General features: G+C 39.7%; 1 protein-coding gene and 1 non-coding gene across 4 annotated transcripts in view; one reads left to right on the forward strand and one right to left on the reverse strand.

The window, feature by feature from the left end:
• The window catches only part of TFCP2 (transcription factor CP2), a 45,959-nt gene that overhangs the window by 20,361 nt on the left and 7,286 nt on the right, over positions 1-18,312 (forward strand). For all 3 annotated transcript variants that reach the window (XM_070410225.1, XM_070410226.1, XM_070410227.1), the window contains exons 2-10: positions 1,090-1,241; positions 5,827-5,903; positions 7,150-7,255; positions 12,223-12,329; positions 13,736-13,888; positions 14,628-14,738; positions 15,053-15,141; positions 17,032-17,080; positions 17,478-17,571. In XM_070410225.1, the coding sequence (XP_070266326.1) occupies positions 1,090-1,241; positions 5,827-5,903; positions 7,150-7,255; positions 12,223-12,329; positions 13,736-13,888; positions 14,628-14,738; positions 15,053-15,141; positions 17,032-17,080; positions 17,478-17,571 (938 nt within the window). The remainder of the gene's footprint in view (positions 1-1,089; positions 1,242-5,826; positions 5,904-7,149; positions 7,256-12,222; positions 12,330-13,735; positions 13,889-14,627; positions 14,739-15,052; positions 15,142-17,031; positions 17,081-17,477; positions 17,572-18,312) is intronic.
• On the reverse strand, positions 15,323-15,446 carry LOC139007874 (small nucleolar RNA SNORA28). Its single transcript, XR_011471011.1, has one exon. It is a non-coding gene; the product is annotated as a small nucleolar RNA SNORA28 (small nucleolar RNA).

Genomic DNA, 18,312 nt, shown 5'->3' on the forward strand with positions numbered 1-18,312 from the left:
GAGAAGTCTAGGAACTGTTGCTATATATTAACCTTGCTAGGCACTGACATTTGAGAAGGAAGAAAAACACTCTACATTCCTAAAGGCTGAGCTGTTGCTCTGTTGCAAAATCTTATTTTCCTTGATTCCTGGTAATCTTCACTAGCCCTTCCCTTCAAGGAATCATCAAATGTGATGTACTTAAGGATGTATAGCACCCTGGCCCGGTAGTTCAGTTGGTTAGCTCAGTTGGTTAGAGCATTGTCTTGATACGCCAAGGTTGTGAGTTTGATCCCCGGTAAGGGCACATGCAAGAAACAGCCACTCTCCCCCTCCTCCACCTCTCTCAAATCAATCATTTTTTAAAAAATTTAGAAAAAAAAAATGTATGGCAATAAAATCTCCCAAAGACTAACATCTTTTATTGCTCTGTAATAAAAGGAATATGTGCGTGTCCTCTCTCTCTCTCTCTCTCTCTCTCTCTCTCATGCTCTCTCTTTCTGTAAATATCTAATAACTGAGAGTGCTCCTAAGTGACCAACAGGTGGGTAGCATATACCAAGTATATGCTGGACAAAGGGATGATTCATGTCCTGGGTGGGACAGAGCAGGACAGCGTGAGATTTCATCACACTACTCACAATGGTTTGCAACTTGAAATTTAGGAATTGGTTATTTCTGAAATTTCCCATTTAATGTTTTCAGGCTGCATGTGACTGAAACTGTGGATAAAGGGGGACTGCTCAATATAGATACTGCAGTTGGTGCATTTCAGAGAACAGATATATTACTGAGTGTCCTAAATTGTGATTTTGGAACTCTACATACGATTTTCAGAGCCCTTTTAGAAACACCTGTCTATGTTCCCTAGAAACACAGTCTGGGCATTTAGGTGGTTTTAACAGTGAATATCTGTCATTACTCACATTGTTGTGGTCAGGGGGATATCACAGCTGGTAATCTGAACTGTATAGTTGGGAAGAAACTCCAAAGAAGTGAGTAATATTTATGGTTTGCCAAAGCAACTTGCAGTTAAATTGCTTCCACAATAAATCTGCTCTTGCACCTTTGTCAGATGTTAACAAAAGTCATTTATGTGTTTTATTTCAGTGATGTCCTTGCCTTGCCCATTTTTAAGCAAGAAGAGTCAAGTCTGCCTCCTGATAATGAGAATAAAATCCTACCTTTTCAGTATGTGCTTTGTGCTGCCACCTCTCCAGCTGTGAAACTCCACGATGAAACCCTGACATATCTCAATCAAGGTTAGATGCGTCCTTGTTCGTCAGTATTACTGCAGACCTGCTGAATTCATGACATTTAATTAGGTACACTTTATGTAAACAGTGCACCTTTTGGCCCAGCCCGTGTGCTCAGTGGTTGAGCGTCGACCCATGAACCAGGAGGTTGAGGTTTGGTTCCTGGTCAGGCTACATGCCTGGAGTTTCGGGCTCAATGCCAAGTGGGGGGTTGGGAGGGGGAGGCCGATCGGTGATTCTCTCTCCCTCTCCCTTCATCTCTCTGAAATTCCTATAAACATTTTTTTAAAGTGCATCTTTCTAGTGTAGACTGTAAAATCCAAGGCTTACTTCAGATATTTGAGTTTTAATGTCATGTGTGATATATATTAATAGCTTCTTCTGACTGTGTGCCCATTTTCAGTTTCCATCTCCCTCTTTTTTCTAATCCATGTTCCCTGAACATCCTCATTGGTTACTATTTGAGAAGAATTACCCCACTCAGCATTATTGTTTATCAGTTGTATGGCCTTGGACAAGGTGCATAAACTCCTTTTTTTCTTTATTGATTAAAGTATTACATATGTGTCCTTATCTCCCCCATTGCTCCCCACCCCAACCCCGCTCGTGCCCTCACCCCCCTGGTGTCTGTGTCCATTGGTGATGCTTATATGCATGCATACAGATCCTTTAGTTGATCTCTTCCCCTTCCCCCACCCTCCCCTGCCTTTCCTCTGAGGTTTGACGGTCTGATGGATGCTTCTCTGTCTCTGGATCTGTTTTTGTTCATCAGTTTATGTTGTTCATTATATTCTACAAATGAGTGAGATCATGTGATATTTATCTTTCTCCAACTGACTTATTTCGCTTAGCATAATGCTCTCCAGGTCCATCCATGCTGTTGCAAATAGTAGGAGTTCCTTCCTTTGTACAGCAGCATAGTATTCCATTGTGTAGATGTACCACAGTTTTCTAATCCACTCTTCTGCTGATGGGCACTTAGGCTGTTTCCAAATCTTAGCTATGGTAAATTGTGCTGCTATGAACATAGGGGTACATACATGCTTTCTGATTGGTGTTTCTCGTTTCTTGGGATATATTCCTAGAAGTGGGATCACTGGGTCAAATGGGAGTTCCATTTTTAGTTTTTTGAGGAAACTCCATACTGTTTTCCACAGTGGCTGCACCAGTCTGCATTCCCACCAGCAGTGCACGAGGGTTCCTTTTTCTCCACATCCTCGCCAGCACTTGTCATTTGTTGATTTGTTGATGTTAGCCATTCTGACAGGTGTGAGATGGTACCTCGTTGTCATTTTGATTTGCATCTTTGAGCATGTTTTCATATGTCTCTTGGCCTTCTGTATGTCCTCTTTCGAAAAGTATCTATTTAGGTCTGTTTCCCATTTTTTGATTGAGTTGTTTATCTTTCTTTTGTTAAGTTGTATGTGTTCCCTGTAAATGTTGGAGAGTAAACCTTTATCGGAGATAACATTGGCAAATATGTTCCCCCATGCAGTGGGCTTTCTTGTTTTGCTGATGGTTTCTTTTGTGTGCAGAAGCTTTTTATTTTGATGTAGTCCCATTTGTTTATTTTCTCTTTAGTTTCCATTGCCCTAGGAGCTGTATCGGTGAAAATATTGTTTCGGCATATGTCTGAGATTTTGCTGCCTGTAGATTCCTCTTAGATTTTTATGGTTTCCCATCTTACGTTTAAGTCCTTTATCCATTTTGAGTTCATTTTTGTTTATGGTGTAAGTTGGTGGTCTAGTTTCATTTTTGGGGGGGTATATCTGTCCAATTTTCCCAACACCATTTATGGAAGAGACTGTCTTGACTCCATTGTATGCTCTTGCCTCTTTTGTCAAATATTAATTGAGCATAGTGGTTTGGGTCGATTTCTGGGTTCTCTATTCTATTCCATTGGTCTATATGTCTGTTCCTGTGCCAGTAGCAGGCAGTTTTGAGAACAGTGGCTTTGTAATATTTAGCTTGATACCTGGTATTGAAATCCCTCCTACTTTGTTCTTCTTTCTCAGGATTGCTGCAGCTATTCGGGGTCTTTTTTTTATTCCAGATGAATTTTTGGAGAGTTTGTTCTAGGTCTGTGAAATATGCCATTGGTATTTTAATGGGGAGTGCATTGAATCTATAGATTGCTTTGGGTAGTATTTACATTTTAATGATGTTGATTCTACCAATCCATGAACACGGTATGTTCTTCCATCTGTTTATGTCTTCCTCTATCTCTTTTTTCAGTGTCCTGTAGTTTTCTGAGTAGAGGTCTTTTACCTCCTTAGTTGTTTATTCCTAGGTCTCTTAATTTTTTTGGTGCAATAGTATATGGGATTGTTTTTTTAATCTCCCTTTCTGTAAGTTCACTATTAGTGTATAAAAATGCCATAGATTTCTGGGCATAAATTTTGTATCCTGCTACATTGCCGAATTCATTTATTAGGTCTAGTAGCTTTTTTAATGGAGTCTTTGGGGTTTTGTATGTATAATATCATGTCATCTGCGAATAATGACAGTTTTACTTCTTTTCCAATTTGGATACCTTTCATTTCTTCTTCTTGTCTAATTGCTGTGGCTAGCACTTCCAGTACTGTGTTGAACAGGAGTGGTGAGAGTGGGCATCCCTGTCTTGTTCCTGTTCTTAGGTGAAATGGTTTTAGTTTTTGCCCATTGAGTATGATGTTGGCTGTAGGTTTGACATATAAGGCTTTTATTATGTTGAGGTATGATCCCTCTATTCCCACTTTGCTGAGGGAAAAAAAGAAAGGGTGTTGAATTTTTTTTTAAATATATTTTATTGATTTTTCACAGAGTGGAAGGGAGAGGGATAGAGAGTCAGAAACATCAATGAGAGAGGAACATCGATCAGCTGCCTCCTGCACACCCCCACTGGGGATGTGCCCGCAACCAAGGTACATGCCCTTGACCGGAATCGAACCTGGGACCCCTCAGTCCGCAGGCCGATGCTTAATCCACTGAGCTAAACCGGTTAGGGCAAGGGTGTTGGATCTTGTCAAATGCTTTTTCTGCATCAATTGATATGACTATGTTTGACTAAAACATAAACTTATCTGTAAAAATGGGATTGATAATACCTTAGAGAGAGTTGGGTAAATTAAATGATACAATGCATGAAAATATTTAGCACTGTGCCTAGCATATAGTAAAGGATTGTAGTTGTTTTTACTAATACTATAATATTATATTTTTATGTATTCAACCAACTGAATTTTATTCCTTTTTTTTTGTCTCTAATTTATGAAAATTCCTGCTTTTAACAATTACGTGTCATACATCCATAAACAAGATACTGTGGGGGATACAAACTTTCATAAGATTCTATCTGTAGCCCTGACCGGTTTGGCTCAGTGGATAGAGCGTCGGCCTGCGGACTGAAGGGTCCCGGGTTCGATTCTGGTCAAGGGCATGTACCTTGGTTGCAGGCACATCCCCAGTAGGGGGTATGCAGGAGGCAGCTGATCGATGTTTCTTTCTCATTGATGTTTCTAATTCCCTATCCCTCTCCCTTCTTAAAAAAAAGAAAAAGAAAACAAAATTCTATCTGTACTCTCCCAAGATAGACAGGTTGTTACTAAGTTTTACTTTGTCCTTAAGTGATTGGAAACCCTTCTTTTTCTATAGTGTGTCACTTCTAGATGATGCTGGCAATAATGCGACAATGATGATGATAGCTTACAGTCATAGATTCATTAAGTGCCAGGCCTTGTTTTACATGCTTTATATGTATTAAGGCATTTAATCCTCTCAACAGCCCTGTGAGATGAATTACTAAATATTCCTGTTTTGAGGCTGAGGCAACTGAGGCAAAGATTAAGAAATTTGAAAAGGACACACAATGGAAGAACCGGGTTTTAAACGCAGGAAATAGCTTGGCTTCCAGCTACATTAAATTGAGGAAAGGGACCAGGGCTTACATATGTTTTTATCCCACACAGAATCTAACATTACTTTCAAAGCTCCAAAAATGTTGCTAAAATGCCTTTCTTTGGAAGTAGGAGTGTGGAGAAAGAGGACTCTTAATCAGTCAGTAATTCCAAATCACGATCTGTCTGAGAGAGGAATACTCCTCAAGGTATTGCAAGGGCAGTGGTGTATACATTCACGCATGGACCATTTTCTAGCTGCTCCAACACTAGAGCTTATTCTAGATACTTGGATCCGACTTTGGGCCCCTCAATTTACCTGCAGATAAACTGCTGGGGGAGGGGGAGAGCCGCCACAGCCTATAGTGTCATGGGAGTAAGGGGTTTCTCATCTCATTCCTCTTACAGCACACAGGCACCAGCTCCCTCCTGGGTGCCCTCAGGTCCACTGAGCACCCACTTCTTCCCTGAGCCTGCTGCCTGAGTCTGGACGCCTGGATGTGTCTGACAGTTCTTTCCCCCATCCCCGGGACTCACGTCCGTCAGCCCGTCCAACAAAAGCGCGGTGGCCCCATACGTTAGATTCTTCAGAGAACACTGCTTTCCTAAAATTCAACTTCCTGCTGCCACAATGAACCTCTCAACTGAATTTTTTCTTTCTGAATTTTGGAACATTAATTATGATGAATATAATATGTAGTTACTTTTTCTTCCAGGACAGTCTTATGAAATCCGAATGCTAGACAACAGGAAACTTGGAGAACTTCCAGAAATTAATGGCAAGTTGGTGAAGGTAAAAGAAAATGAATAAACATCCTTTATAGTGACTCTTTGTAATATTATTTTGCTTCCATAAAAGCCTTGGTGATATCTTACCTGCTACAGTTTGCTGGCAGAATGTGGGGTCAGAGTGAGCCCCTCTATTCACATAGATTTTTTTCAGAGCTGCAGGAACAGAAGGCTTACCACTCCATGGCAGGAGAGTTTCGCTGCTCGGTGAAATTCTTTTCGGGTGGAATACAGTAACATCCTTGAGATCTTGAGAGAAGTTCCCCCATCTCTTTGGCTACTTTGTCTTTTTGTAAGGAAAACAGAAGCTAGTGTTGACGAATAGCAGTTTTCTTTGTCTAGACCAGAGGTTCTCAACCTGTGGGTCGCGACCCCTTTGGCGGTTGAACGACCCTTTCACAGGGGTAGCCTAAGACCATCGTGCATATCAGATATTTACATTACGATTCCTAACAGTAGCAACATTACAGTTATGAAGTAGCAACAAAAATGATGTTATGGTTGGGTCACAACATGAGGAACTGTATTTAAAGGGCCAGAAGGTTGAGAACCACTGGTCTAGACCACACAAAATACCAACTTCTGTGCATGGGCCACGAAGTTTCAATCGCACTATACATGCTCGCCCGCACGTAGTATTTTGTGGAAGAGCCACACTCAAGGGGCCAGGGAGCCGCATGTGGCTCGCGAGCCGCAGTTTGCCGACCACTGGTCTAGACTGATGGTAATGAATTCACAGTACAATTGGGACAGAGGAGTTTGGGCAGCAGCTGTAAAAGGTGATAAGAAGGATATTAATAGGCACTTCCGAAAAGTAAGCATAATAAAAGTAAAGTTGACGGAAATAGCTGCTACCTGCTCTGTGTTTACAGTTTATATGGCGGGTTAGCTAGCAAGGGCCTTGGTGAGTTTTTGATATGCATCTGAAGAGCCAAGCCAAATATTACATGATAGCAGTAGGGGCATGTAGAAATGCTTCTGATATGAGTCCTTTATGCTTAGTTACCATCAGAACTGATGTTTCAGCAAATATGAACTGGTTCATTGTAAAGATTATATCTGAGCAATCATAAAATTTACCTTGAATTAGAGCTTGGTATGGTGTGGGTCTTAGAGTGAAATAGGTCTTAAGAAAAACAATTTTAGGTTGTATCTAGAAACCAACTGGGGGTGACTCCTGCAATTTTTTGTTTGCCAGCATTTATTTTAAAGGAATCCTATTATCATTTGATTTTGTTGCTTCCTTTTAGAGTATATTCCGTGTAGTGTTCCATGACAGACGGTTACAATACACTGAACACCAGCAGCTGGAGGGCTGGAGGTGGAACCGACCTGGAGATAGAATTCTTGACATTGGTGAGTTAAGAGAACCTATTCCCAGGAAAGGCCTATAAACTATGGCCTGAGAATTGGTGTTCTTTACTTGAGCTTACTTTAATTGAAAATGCTTCAGGGACTCAATTACATGTACTTGGAAGTGGTTATTTACACTAATAAAAGACAAACATGCAAATTGACCGTACCTTCGCTATGCCTTAAGCCACGCCCACCAGCCAATCAGAGCGATTGATTATATGCAAATTAACCCAACCAAGATGGCGGCCGGCAGCCATGGAGCTAGAGCAAGTAGGAGGCTTGGTTCCCCCAATGATGGAGAAAGCCAAGCTTCCCGCCTGCCGTGGCCGGCTCTGAGCTCCACTCAAAGCAACAAAGTCTCAATTATAGAAGATAAATAAACCCCAGATACCTGCTTTCAGCTGGCCGTGGCCACGGAGCTGGAGCGAGCAGGAGGCTTGGTTGCTCCAGTGATGGAGGAAGCCAAGCTTCCCTCCCACCCACCCTGGCCGGCTCTGAGCTCCTCTCAAGGCTACAAAGTTTCAATTATAGAAGGTAAATAAATCCCAGAATTTAAAAAAAAAAAAAAAAAGGAGAGACTGGGAGCTTCTGTCGCCGGGGGGGCTTGGCCAGCCTGAAAACAGCCATCAGCCCCTCATTCAGGCTGGCCAGGCACCCCAGTGGGGACCCCCACCCTGAAGGGGTGTGACCACCCTGAAAACAGCCATCAGCCCCTCACCCAGGTTGGCCAGGCACCCCAGTGGGACCCCCACCCTGATCCGGCACACCCTTCAGGGCAAACCAGCCGGCCCCCACCCATGCACCAGGCCTCCATCCTAGATAATAAAAGGGTAATATGCAAACTAACCCTAACAGCAGAACGACTGGGAATGACTGGTCACTATGACACAGACTGACCACCAGGGGGCAGATGCTCAATGCAGGAGCTGTCCCCTGGTGGTCAGTGCGCTCCCATAGGGGGAGCTCTGCTCAGCCACAAGCCAGGCTGATGGCTGCCAGCACAGCGGTGGTGGTGGGAGCCTCTCCCGCCTCCTCAGCAGCGCTAAGGATGTCCAACTGCAGCTTAGGTCTGCTCCCTGCTGGTAAGAGGACATCCCCCGAGGGCTGCCGGGCTGCCAGAGGGATGTCTGACTGCCAGCTTGGACCTGATCCCCCAGGGAGTGGGCCTAAGCCAGCAGGTGGACATCCTCTGAGGGGTCCCAGACTGCAAGAGGGCATAGGCCGGGCTGAGGGACCCCCCTGAGTGCACAAAATTTTGTGCACCGGGCCTCTAGTTAAGTATAAAAACTTACTATCATGATGATACCAAAAGTTAGAAAGTGGAGACACTTCAGCTCCAGAACAGTCACATTCATTACTTCAGCATGATTTTATGTTGTTTTTATTTATTTTTAATTTAGTTGTGGTAAAATATACACAACATAAAATTTTAATTATTTTTAATACATAAAATTATCCAGTATTTATCTTTTTGTGACTGGCTTATTACACTTAGCATAATCATCAAGGTTAGTTTATGTAGTAGGATGTGTCAGAATTTCCTTCCTTTTTATGACCTTCTAGAGGCCTGATGCACGAAATTCGTGCAAGAATAGGCCTTCCTTCCCCCGGCTGCTGGCACCGGCTTCCCTCTGGCCACTGGCAGGCACCCGGGACCCTGGCTTCCCTCTGGCCACTGGCAGGCACCCGGGACCCGGGCTTCCTTCGCAGCCCCAGCTTTGTCTGGAAGGTTGTGCAGTCCAATTAGCATATTATGCTTTTATTATTATAGATAATATTCCATTGTATATAGATAGCACATTTTGTTTATCCATTCACTCTTCAGTGGATGCTTGGGTTGATTCTACCTTTTGGCTATTGTGAATGAATAATGCTATTATGAACCTGGGTGTGCAAATACTTATTTTAGTGTCTGCTTTCAATTCTTTTGGGTGTATACTCAGAAGTGGAATTGCTATATTATATGATAATTCTATTTTAAAATTTTTGAGGAACCAGCATACTGTTTTCCACAGTGGCTGTACATTTTATGTTCCTATCAGAATTGCACACGGGTTCTAATTACTCTACCTCCTTACCGACACTTATTTTCTGTTTTTTTAATACTAGCTATTCTAATAGATATGGAGTGCTATCTTATTGTGATTTTGATTTAAATTTCTCTAGTGACTAGTGATGTTGGGTATCTTTTCATATACTTATTGGCCATTTGTATATCTTGGGAGAAATGTGTATTCAAATTCTTTGCCCATTTTTGAATCTGGTTGTTTTGTTGTTGAGTTGTAGGAGTTCTATATATATTCTGGATGTTAAACCCACATCAGATATATGAGTTACAGTATTTTCTCCTATTCTGTGTAGGTTGTCTTTTCACTGTTGATAGTGTCCTTTAATGGACATTTTAAATTTTGATATAGTCTACTATATCTTTTTTTTGGTTTTTTTCTGTGCTTTTGGTGTTATATCTAAGAAATCATTGGAAAATCCAGTATCATGAAATTTTTCCTAAGAGTTTTAGGTTTAGGTGTAGATATATTTTTTTAAGGAAGGACATTCTTATTTATTTGTTTGTTTGTTTGTTTATTTTTGAGAGAGAAAGAGAAACATCAATTTGTTGTTCCACTTATTTATACATTCATTGACTGCTTTCTTGTATGTGCCCTGACTAGGGATCAAACTCGCAACATGGGTATATTGGGATGATGCTCTAACCAACTGCCCTACCCAGACAGGGCAGTGTAGAGCCATTTTTTAAGTTAGTTTTCATAGATGGTGTAAAGTAAGAGTCCACCTTCATTCCTTGCATGTTGATTTCCAGTTTTTCCAACACCATTTGTTGAAAAGACTACCCATTACCATTGAATGGCCTTGTCACCCTTGTCTAAAATCATTTTGCTATATATATGATGGTTTGTTTCTGAGCGCTCTATTCTGTTCCATTTGTCCATATATTCATCTTTATGCCTGTACTACACCAGTTTTTGTTTGTTTGTTTAATCCTCACCCAAGGATATTTTTTCCATTGATTTTTAAAGAGTAGAAGGGAGGGGGAGAGACATAGAGAGAGAGAAACATTGATGGGAAGAGACACATCGTTTGGTTGCCACTTTCATGTGCCCCAACCAGGACTGGGGATTGAGCCCGCAACCCAGGAACGTGCCCTTGACCAGAATCAAACCCAGGACCCTTTAATCTGCTTCAGTGCTCTATCCACTGAGTCAAACTGGCTAGGGCTCACACCATCCTCTATAATAAAAGGGTAATATGCAAATCGACCGAACAGCAGAACAACTGGTTGCTATGATGCACAATGACCACCAGAGGGCAGATGCTCAATGCAGGAGCTGCCCCTGGTGGTCAGTGCGCTCCCACAGGGGGAGCACCACTCAGCCACAAGCCCAGCTGATGGCTGGCGAGCGCAGCAGCAGCCCTCCGCAGCAGTGCTAAGGATGTCCGACTGCAGCTTAGGCCTGCTCACCACGTGGGCCTAACCCGTCAGTCGGACATCCCCCGAGGGCTCCCAGACTGCTAAAGGGCGCAGTTTGGGCTGAGGGGACCCCCCCCCCCCACCCCCAGTGCACAAATGTCGTGCACCAGGCCTCTAGTTTTTAATAATTGTAACTTCATAGTAAGTTGTTGTTGTTTTTTTCTTTAATTTTTATAGGGATAGAGGAAAGGAAAGGGAGAGAAACATTGATTTGTTGTTCCACTTATTTATGCATTCATCGGTTGATTCCTGTATGTGCCCTGACTGGGGATCAAATCTGCAGTCTTGGCGTATTGGGATGATGCTCTAACCAACTGAGCTACCTGGCCAGGGCATGTAGGAAGTTTTGGAATAAAAAAGTATGAGACCTCTAATTTTGTTACCTTTCAAGATTGTTTTGGCTATTCCAGGTCTGATATTTTGTTTTGAGTAGTGTATAAAAGGGCCAGGATTTACCCCTAAATTCCTCAAAGTTCTTTTATTTTACTAATATCTGAGAGCTAGTACTTTGTCTTACCTAAAGTAGGAGGCCTGGGATTCGAATTTATGTCTCTTGGTTTGCAGTTCAAGTTTTTCTACCTTTCTCCACAGAGTAGAATTTGGTTTTCTTAAACCATGGCACAAAAGGGAAAGATCTTTACAAACATGCACAGGCTCTCTTTGTAAACATACTTTGAATCCCAGCATCTGTGTCTTTGGTCTCTTATTGGTTACTATCTCCTATTGGTAAACATAGTTAAATCTGAGTACTACTAGATTTACCTGAGAAAACACTGGTTCTCATACAGATATCCATATAATAAAATTGGCTTTAAGATGAATCCAACACAACTAACACTGTGGAGTAGGATCCACTTAACGCTTTCTTGTTTAAATCATTGATACTAAAACAGTATAGTTAGAGCACAGATATAATAATATTAGCCTGGCCTTATCACTTAGTTTGAATATTAATAGAAGCCAGGGAATGGTATTTGAGTTTGTGCTATATGGAATGGAATGCAAAGTTCTACTAAAGCCCACTCATTTTTGCTTACCTCTTGAGTGTAAGATATGTCACTCTGCTATAGGATTATTTGATGACTTTCCCACTTCTATCTGTGATACAATACTTTATGCCTTTATTCAGACACTGTACTTTATCCTTCTATAGCAGTATTCCTAGTGTACTTCTGGCAGTAACACTAATCCAGAAAGTAAGTGAAGCAGATTATGTTACAATTTTCATGACACTAGAGCTAGTGTATAGACTAAATCTATTTTTAAGTGGAATTAAACTTTTTAAAGTAAAAAAAAGATACTCAGAAGCAAAGTATTTAGATTAATGTTAGCTCTATTCAAACCTCTTTCACTGGCAAAAAGAGGTTTACATAAAAATCTTGGTAACTAGAGACCAACAATATCTGTATAAGAATCAGTGCTTTCTTACTTAAACCCAGTAGCACTCAGAATTGTTCAATGAATACCATTTGTTTCTCAGATATCCCAATGTCTGTGGGTATAATCGATCCTCGGGCTAATCCAAACCAACTAAACACAGTGGAGTTCCTGTGGGACCCTGCAAAGAGGACATCTGTGTTTATTCAGGTAAGGCATTGCAAATGGGGCTCCAGTTATGAAGAGCATCTCTTACTACAAATTTGTTTCTTAAAGAATAAAACATGTTGAGTTGGAAATCTTTCCAGGGCTCCAGTATGACTCTCAAGTACAGACTCCTGAGCATGTTCCTGAAAGCAATGAGGAGTTTCTTCATTGCTCTTCTGATTTCCCCAATTTATGTATTTGTTTCTCCCCCAAATGCTTACTAATGGCTGCATAATACAAGGTAGGTCAAAAGTAGGTTTACATCTGTTCCTATGGAAAATAATACAACAATTAATAAATAATATAAGAATATACTCTGTGTTTTGCATACTCACAACTGTAAACCTACTTTTGCCCCACTCTGTATTTTATTCTGGATATACCATAACTTATCTAATGATTATTTAGCATTGAGATTGTCCTGATTTTTCACTATTATCCATAAGGTTATTTTGAACATCTTTATACTTAAAATTTGATTTGCATATGTGATTATCACCTTTGGGTAGATTCCTTGAAAATTCTTATTTGTCATCATGATAGCTAATAGATTAAGTGGTCCCCATGTTAACACTTTGTATACATAATTTTATTTAAGATTTTCAACAATAATCCTGTGGAGTAGGACTAGTCCTTGATACTTAGAGAAGTTAATAACTTACCCAAGCTAGTATTTGGTCAGTCAGAGTTCCACTGTTCAGATTCACCAAGGTCTTAGACTTTATGCAGAAGCCAGGCAAACCTTATTCCTCCTGTTGCCAGCTTTTATATATACTATTTTCCCAGCTTTCATATATACTGTTTTCCCAGCATAGATGGTGCCTCCGCTAAGTAAAATCTATCTAAAAGTCCAGGAAACTTTTATTAACAGAAATAATTTCTTTTATGTTAACTCTATATTCTCTGATGCAGTTAATTTAATTCCTCATAGTAGCTCTTGTTAGCATTAGATATATTTTTGTTGTTGTTGTTAATCCTCACCCAAGGATATTTTTCCGTTGATTTTTAGTGGGAGAGAGAGGGAAGACAGAGAGAAACATCGATGTGAGAGAAACACATCGATTGGTTGCCTCCTGCACAGGCCCTGACCAGGTCCCGGCCAGGGAGGAGCCTGTAACCAAGGTATGTGCCCTTGACTGGAATTGAACCCGGGACCCTTTGGTCTGCAGGCTGACACTCTGTCTATCCACTGAGCAAAACTGGGTAGGGCAACATTAGATTTATTTTGTTTGCATTTGTAAATCATTTAAGTTTTCCTCATTTCCATCATTAGAGTATAAATTCTTCAAGATAAAAAGAGTGAAAGTTTTTTTTGTAGTTGTTCACAGTGCTTTTAGTAGTTGCTCAAAGACGTTGACTGGTTTGCCTGGCTTAGCAGTACTGGGACGTGGGCATTGTCTTCTCCTCAGGTGCACTGTATCAGCACAGAGTTCACCATGAGGAAACATGGCGGAGAAAAGGGAGTGCCGTTCCGAGTACAAATCGATACCTTCAAGGAGAACGAGAACGGGGAGTATACCGAGCACTTGCACTCAGCCAGCTGCCAGATCAAAGTCTTCAAGGTATTCCTGGGCGTTGTGGTGGCCTTAGAACAACGTCTTTCAGTTGTAACACTTAGTCCCAAGTCAGAAAGCCAGCTTGTTTGGTTTTTTTTCAAAAACTAAACTATGAAAACTCATGGATTTTCATTGAATGCTCTTAAAGCCTATTAAAGTGATAAACTCTTTTAAAAACACAAAAATTATGAAAAGTTGACAGTTTTGGTTACATTCATACTTGATCTTCTTTCCTTATTTTGGTCTTTATCATGTGGACAAGTATGTTCTCGTTTAAGAAGATTCATTAATACAAAAGTGTTGGGAGCACAACACTGACGTTCCCCTTTGTCAGTCTTACCCTGACTCTCCAACCTCTCCCCAGAGGTAACCATGGTTACAATTTAGTGTGTATGTATCCTTCTAGTCCCCTTCTGTGCTTTTAGTACACATGTTCATAGGTATACACACATTTTCTTTTCTTTCAAACATAAGTGGGCTTGTACGGTATGAACTGTTTTGAGGCTTGCTTTTTCAGTTAGCCTGTGTGCTTTAGAGACCTTTCCATGTCCATAGTTATAGATCTCCTATTCTTTTTTAACTTCCTCAAACATTTAAATTTCCTATTTTCAGACTTATATGCAATGATGCATTTTGTCTTTATATCATTAGAATATATATTTGTTTCACTTGTGACTGTTTACATTTTTAGAAATAATATTGTTGGGTGAAGGGTGAGTTTAAAACAAAGTATTTCTCATTTCAGCCCAAAGGTGCAGACAGAAAGCAAAAAACAGATAGAGAGAAAATGGAGAAACGAACACCTCATGAAAAGGAGAAATATCAACCTTCCTATGAGACCACTATACTTACAGAGGTAAAAAGATTTCTTTTCGTGACAATTTTAATCAATACTTTTTATTCTTAAGAAAAAATCCAATCAATTACATATATCAAATCATTATCTTGTGATTTACCTCAAACTAATATAATGTTATGTATCAGTTATATCTCAGTTTTTAAAAATTATTTTCCACCTGTTCAAAATTTATTTGACCTCTTAGTTATGGGGGGCTCTGAAGAACTAAAATTTACTTTTACTCATCAAGATGTGCCATTTAAGTAAACATGTTTTGGCCGAACACTAGGGTCAATTATACTTTTTAGTATCTAAGTTTTCCTTTGTTTTAGTGTTCTCCATGGCCCGAAATCACGTATGTCAATAATTCCCCATCCCCTGGCTTCAACAGTTCGCATAGCAGTTTTTCCCTTGGGGAAGGGTAAGTCTGGGAAATGAAAGTGGCTTGTGTTTTGTCCTAAATGTGTATTTTTTATTATCTTTCTATAGACAAGATCTTTCTAAATCAATCAGTACTTCTATTTGGTCAGTCTTTGATGGACTTACATAGTAACTGAGGTTTGGATTACCTTCAGAGGCACGGAAGGTATTTTGTTTTTAACACTGTCTGTGTCTATGTAAGGCCTTGTCTCATAGAGGAGAGTGCACGGGAATAGGTTAGACTTCGTTGCTATGGCAAGCTCAAATTGCGTCAGACAGTTATGATCATCTGCCAGGGTGTTGCTTGTAAGAGACTGAAAGAGTTTTACGTACCCCTTTCTCTTCTTTTTTCCTCCCATTAGAAAATCACTTTTACAGTCAGTTTTTAGTGAGTCAGGGACTGATTTTCTGGGCTTTTCACTTCTCTCTATTACTGCTTTTTTTTATTATTTCGCTTCCTGATCATACTCTCACCAGAGACTGGTCATCGGAATTGAAACACAGTTGTACAAACATTAATATCAGTTTTGTTACTTATGAAAAATGATCCTAACACCTAATTATCATGAATCTTTGCTAATCAGGGAAGAAGGTTGAACATGATAGCTAAAGAGTGTCTTATCACCCTATTAGCACATATTCCACATGGCCATATTGAAATTTCAAATAGGCTATGAAATGTGTGAATATATTGCTTGGTTGTAATGTTTGTTTTTAATTTATTTAGGCTCTGTGTTCAACCTACTTCTGAAATATTTAATTAAGGTGGCTTAAATATTCAACATGCATCAATTGAGAATAAAAATAGGTAGAAGTTGTAGAAAGAAGAGTTAACTAGGGCCTTGAGATAAGTTACTAAATTTGAAGACTGAATTTGAATTTTGCAGTTAAGGGGGAAAAAAAGAAAAAATACCTTTTAGGAAAGAAAAATCTCTTATTCACATGGATTATTCAGCCTACTTATAAGCAATTTTAATTATTATATAGGATTTAAGAGTTTTTTCCCCCGTTTTGTCATGTACTTCGTTATTAGGCTCAAATTTCCACTCATAAAAAAAAGTAAACATTAGGGAGGAGGGACAGTCTGTAAAGCAAAAGGAAGTACAGGGAAAAACCTATGGTGTAGAAATAGCCCTTGGATTAGCCCTTAGATAACACTAATTTTTGAAGCTGTTTTAAAAATAATTGTTTTTTGCTATAAAAAGTGCAGGATCCCATTGCATCTCATAAATTTTATTCTAATATTTTCCCTGTATGTTTGTACATTTATATATTTGATGCAGTAATATATTGATTACTTTTATATTCTGACACTTAGTTTACATTCTAATAAATTTATATTAAATACTGTTTATGCCCTAATTCAGTGATGGCGAACTTATGACACGCGTGTCAGAGGTGACACGCGAACTCATTTTTTTGGTTGATTTTTCTTTGTTAAATGGCATTTAAATATATAAAATAAATATCAAAAATATAAGTCTTTGTTTTACTATGGTTGCAATATCAAAAAATTTCTATATGTGACACGGCACCAGAGTTAAGTTAGGGTTTTTCAAAATGCTGACACACCAAGCTCAAAAGGTTCGCCATCACTGCCCTAATTTATCTAATAAGTCCCAACGTATTGGAATCTTGATTTTTTTCCAATTTCTCCAATAATAATAAAATGTTGCAAATGTCATAGCTTCTCCCCCTTCAACCTTCCCCCAAAAATCTTTACAATGAATTAGTAGATAATAGAAGTATTGGGTCCAAGGATAAGAGTGTTTTATGAGAAAAGCACAGATTTCTTTAAATCTCTAGTTATGACTTACTATGAGAGTGAAGAATGATGATGAACCTTAGTATGTGTCATGGACTCATCCTTTCATTATAAATGTTTCTTTAGAAATGGTTCACCAAACCACCAGCCAGAGCCGCCCCCGCCAGTCACAGATGTAAGTCTAAAGTTAAATGTCAGTTATTTGCAATGTCTAATAATACTTTGATGACTATGCAGTTCAGTAGAAGTGCCCAACTGGTAAGGAGTATTCATTCATTCATTAAACAAACATTAAATTTTGACTATGAACAGATACTGTGCTAGGGACTGCAGATACAAAACAAGTACTGTAGGACCCTTGTATTTAAGGAATTTACAATCTGGTGGGGAAGATAAGGATGGAACTCCAAGGGTATCTTGTAGGGTTAGAGAAAGAAGACTGATGTACAAACAACTTCCAAGCAAACTAGACCTGAGTGTGGGTGTGTTTGGCTATGTGTTACCTAAGAACATTTACCTTTTGAAATTCAACCTATTTAGTTACCAAAAAAAAATTGCTTTCTCTCTTTCAGAACCTCTTGCCAACAACCACACCTCAGGAAGCTCAGCAGTGGTTGCATCGAAACCGGTTTTCTACATTCACAAGGCTTTTTACAAACTTCTCAGGTTAAATTTGCTTGTCCTTTGTTTTCTCCAGCATGGGATATTCTTTCATATTCTAGGGCCTTCTGGTATCCGTGTGAGGTGTGTGTGTGTGTGTGTGTGTGTGTGTGTGTGTGTGTGTGCTGTTAAATACTTAAAAAGAAAGATCTCTTAGTTTAAACTCACTGTAATTTTAAAATATTTATTCTTTACAACACTTCATATAGTATTTTATCAAGGAACATTTGGAGGTAGTCTGAAATGTCCCCTTGATATCACTATATTGTATTTTATTTGCACATTCCACTTTTATTTAATACCGTCGGTTACCAGGTATGGTAGGAATACACAGATGGATAAGGCATACATAGTTCCTGATCATTATCTAGTATCAAAAAATCAAAATACCTCCCACCCCCCCCAAAAAAGGGGGTAAACAAGTAGTTGTGATGTAGTAGATACAAAGTTAGGCATTTAGAGGGGTTAGGGAACATGTGTGATGCATGAAGAATGAGGAGGAGTCTCTTGGTCAGACAGTGAAAGGTTAATTCAGGCAAGAGGAGCAACTTCTCACTAGACATCATCATTGTGATTAAAACAGGGTTAAGTGGAGAAGTAATTGGGTGGGAATTGAGGTGGGAGACGAGCAGGGGCCAGATCATGGAGGGCCTTACACACCATGCAAAAGATTATGGATTATAACATAGTAGTAATGAGGTGTCCTTGTAACTGAGCCCATTTTAATAGTTATTAACAAAGAAAATC

Source organism: Myotis yumanensis, unplaced genomic scaffold (assembly GCF_028538775.1).
Source record: "Myotis yumanensis isolate MYYU_CA2020_CCGP unplaced genomic scaffold, mMyoYum1.0.hap1 SCAF_3, whole genome shotgun sequence".
NCBI lineage: Eukaryota > Metazoa > Chordata > Mammalia > Chiroptera > Vespertilionidae > Myotis > Myotis yumanensis.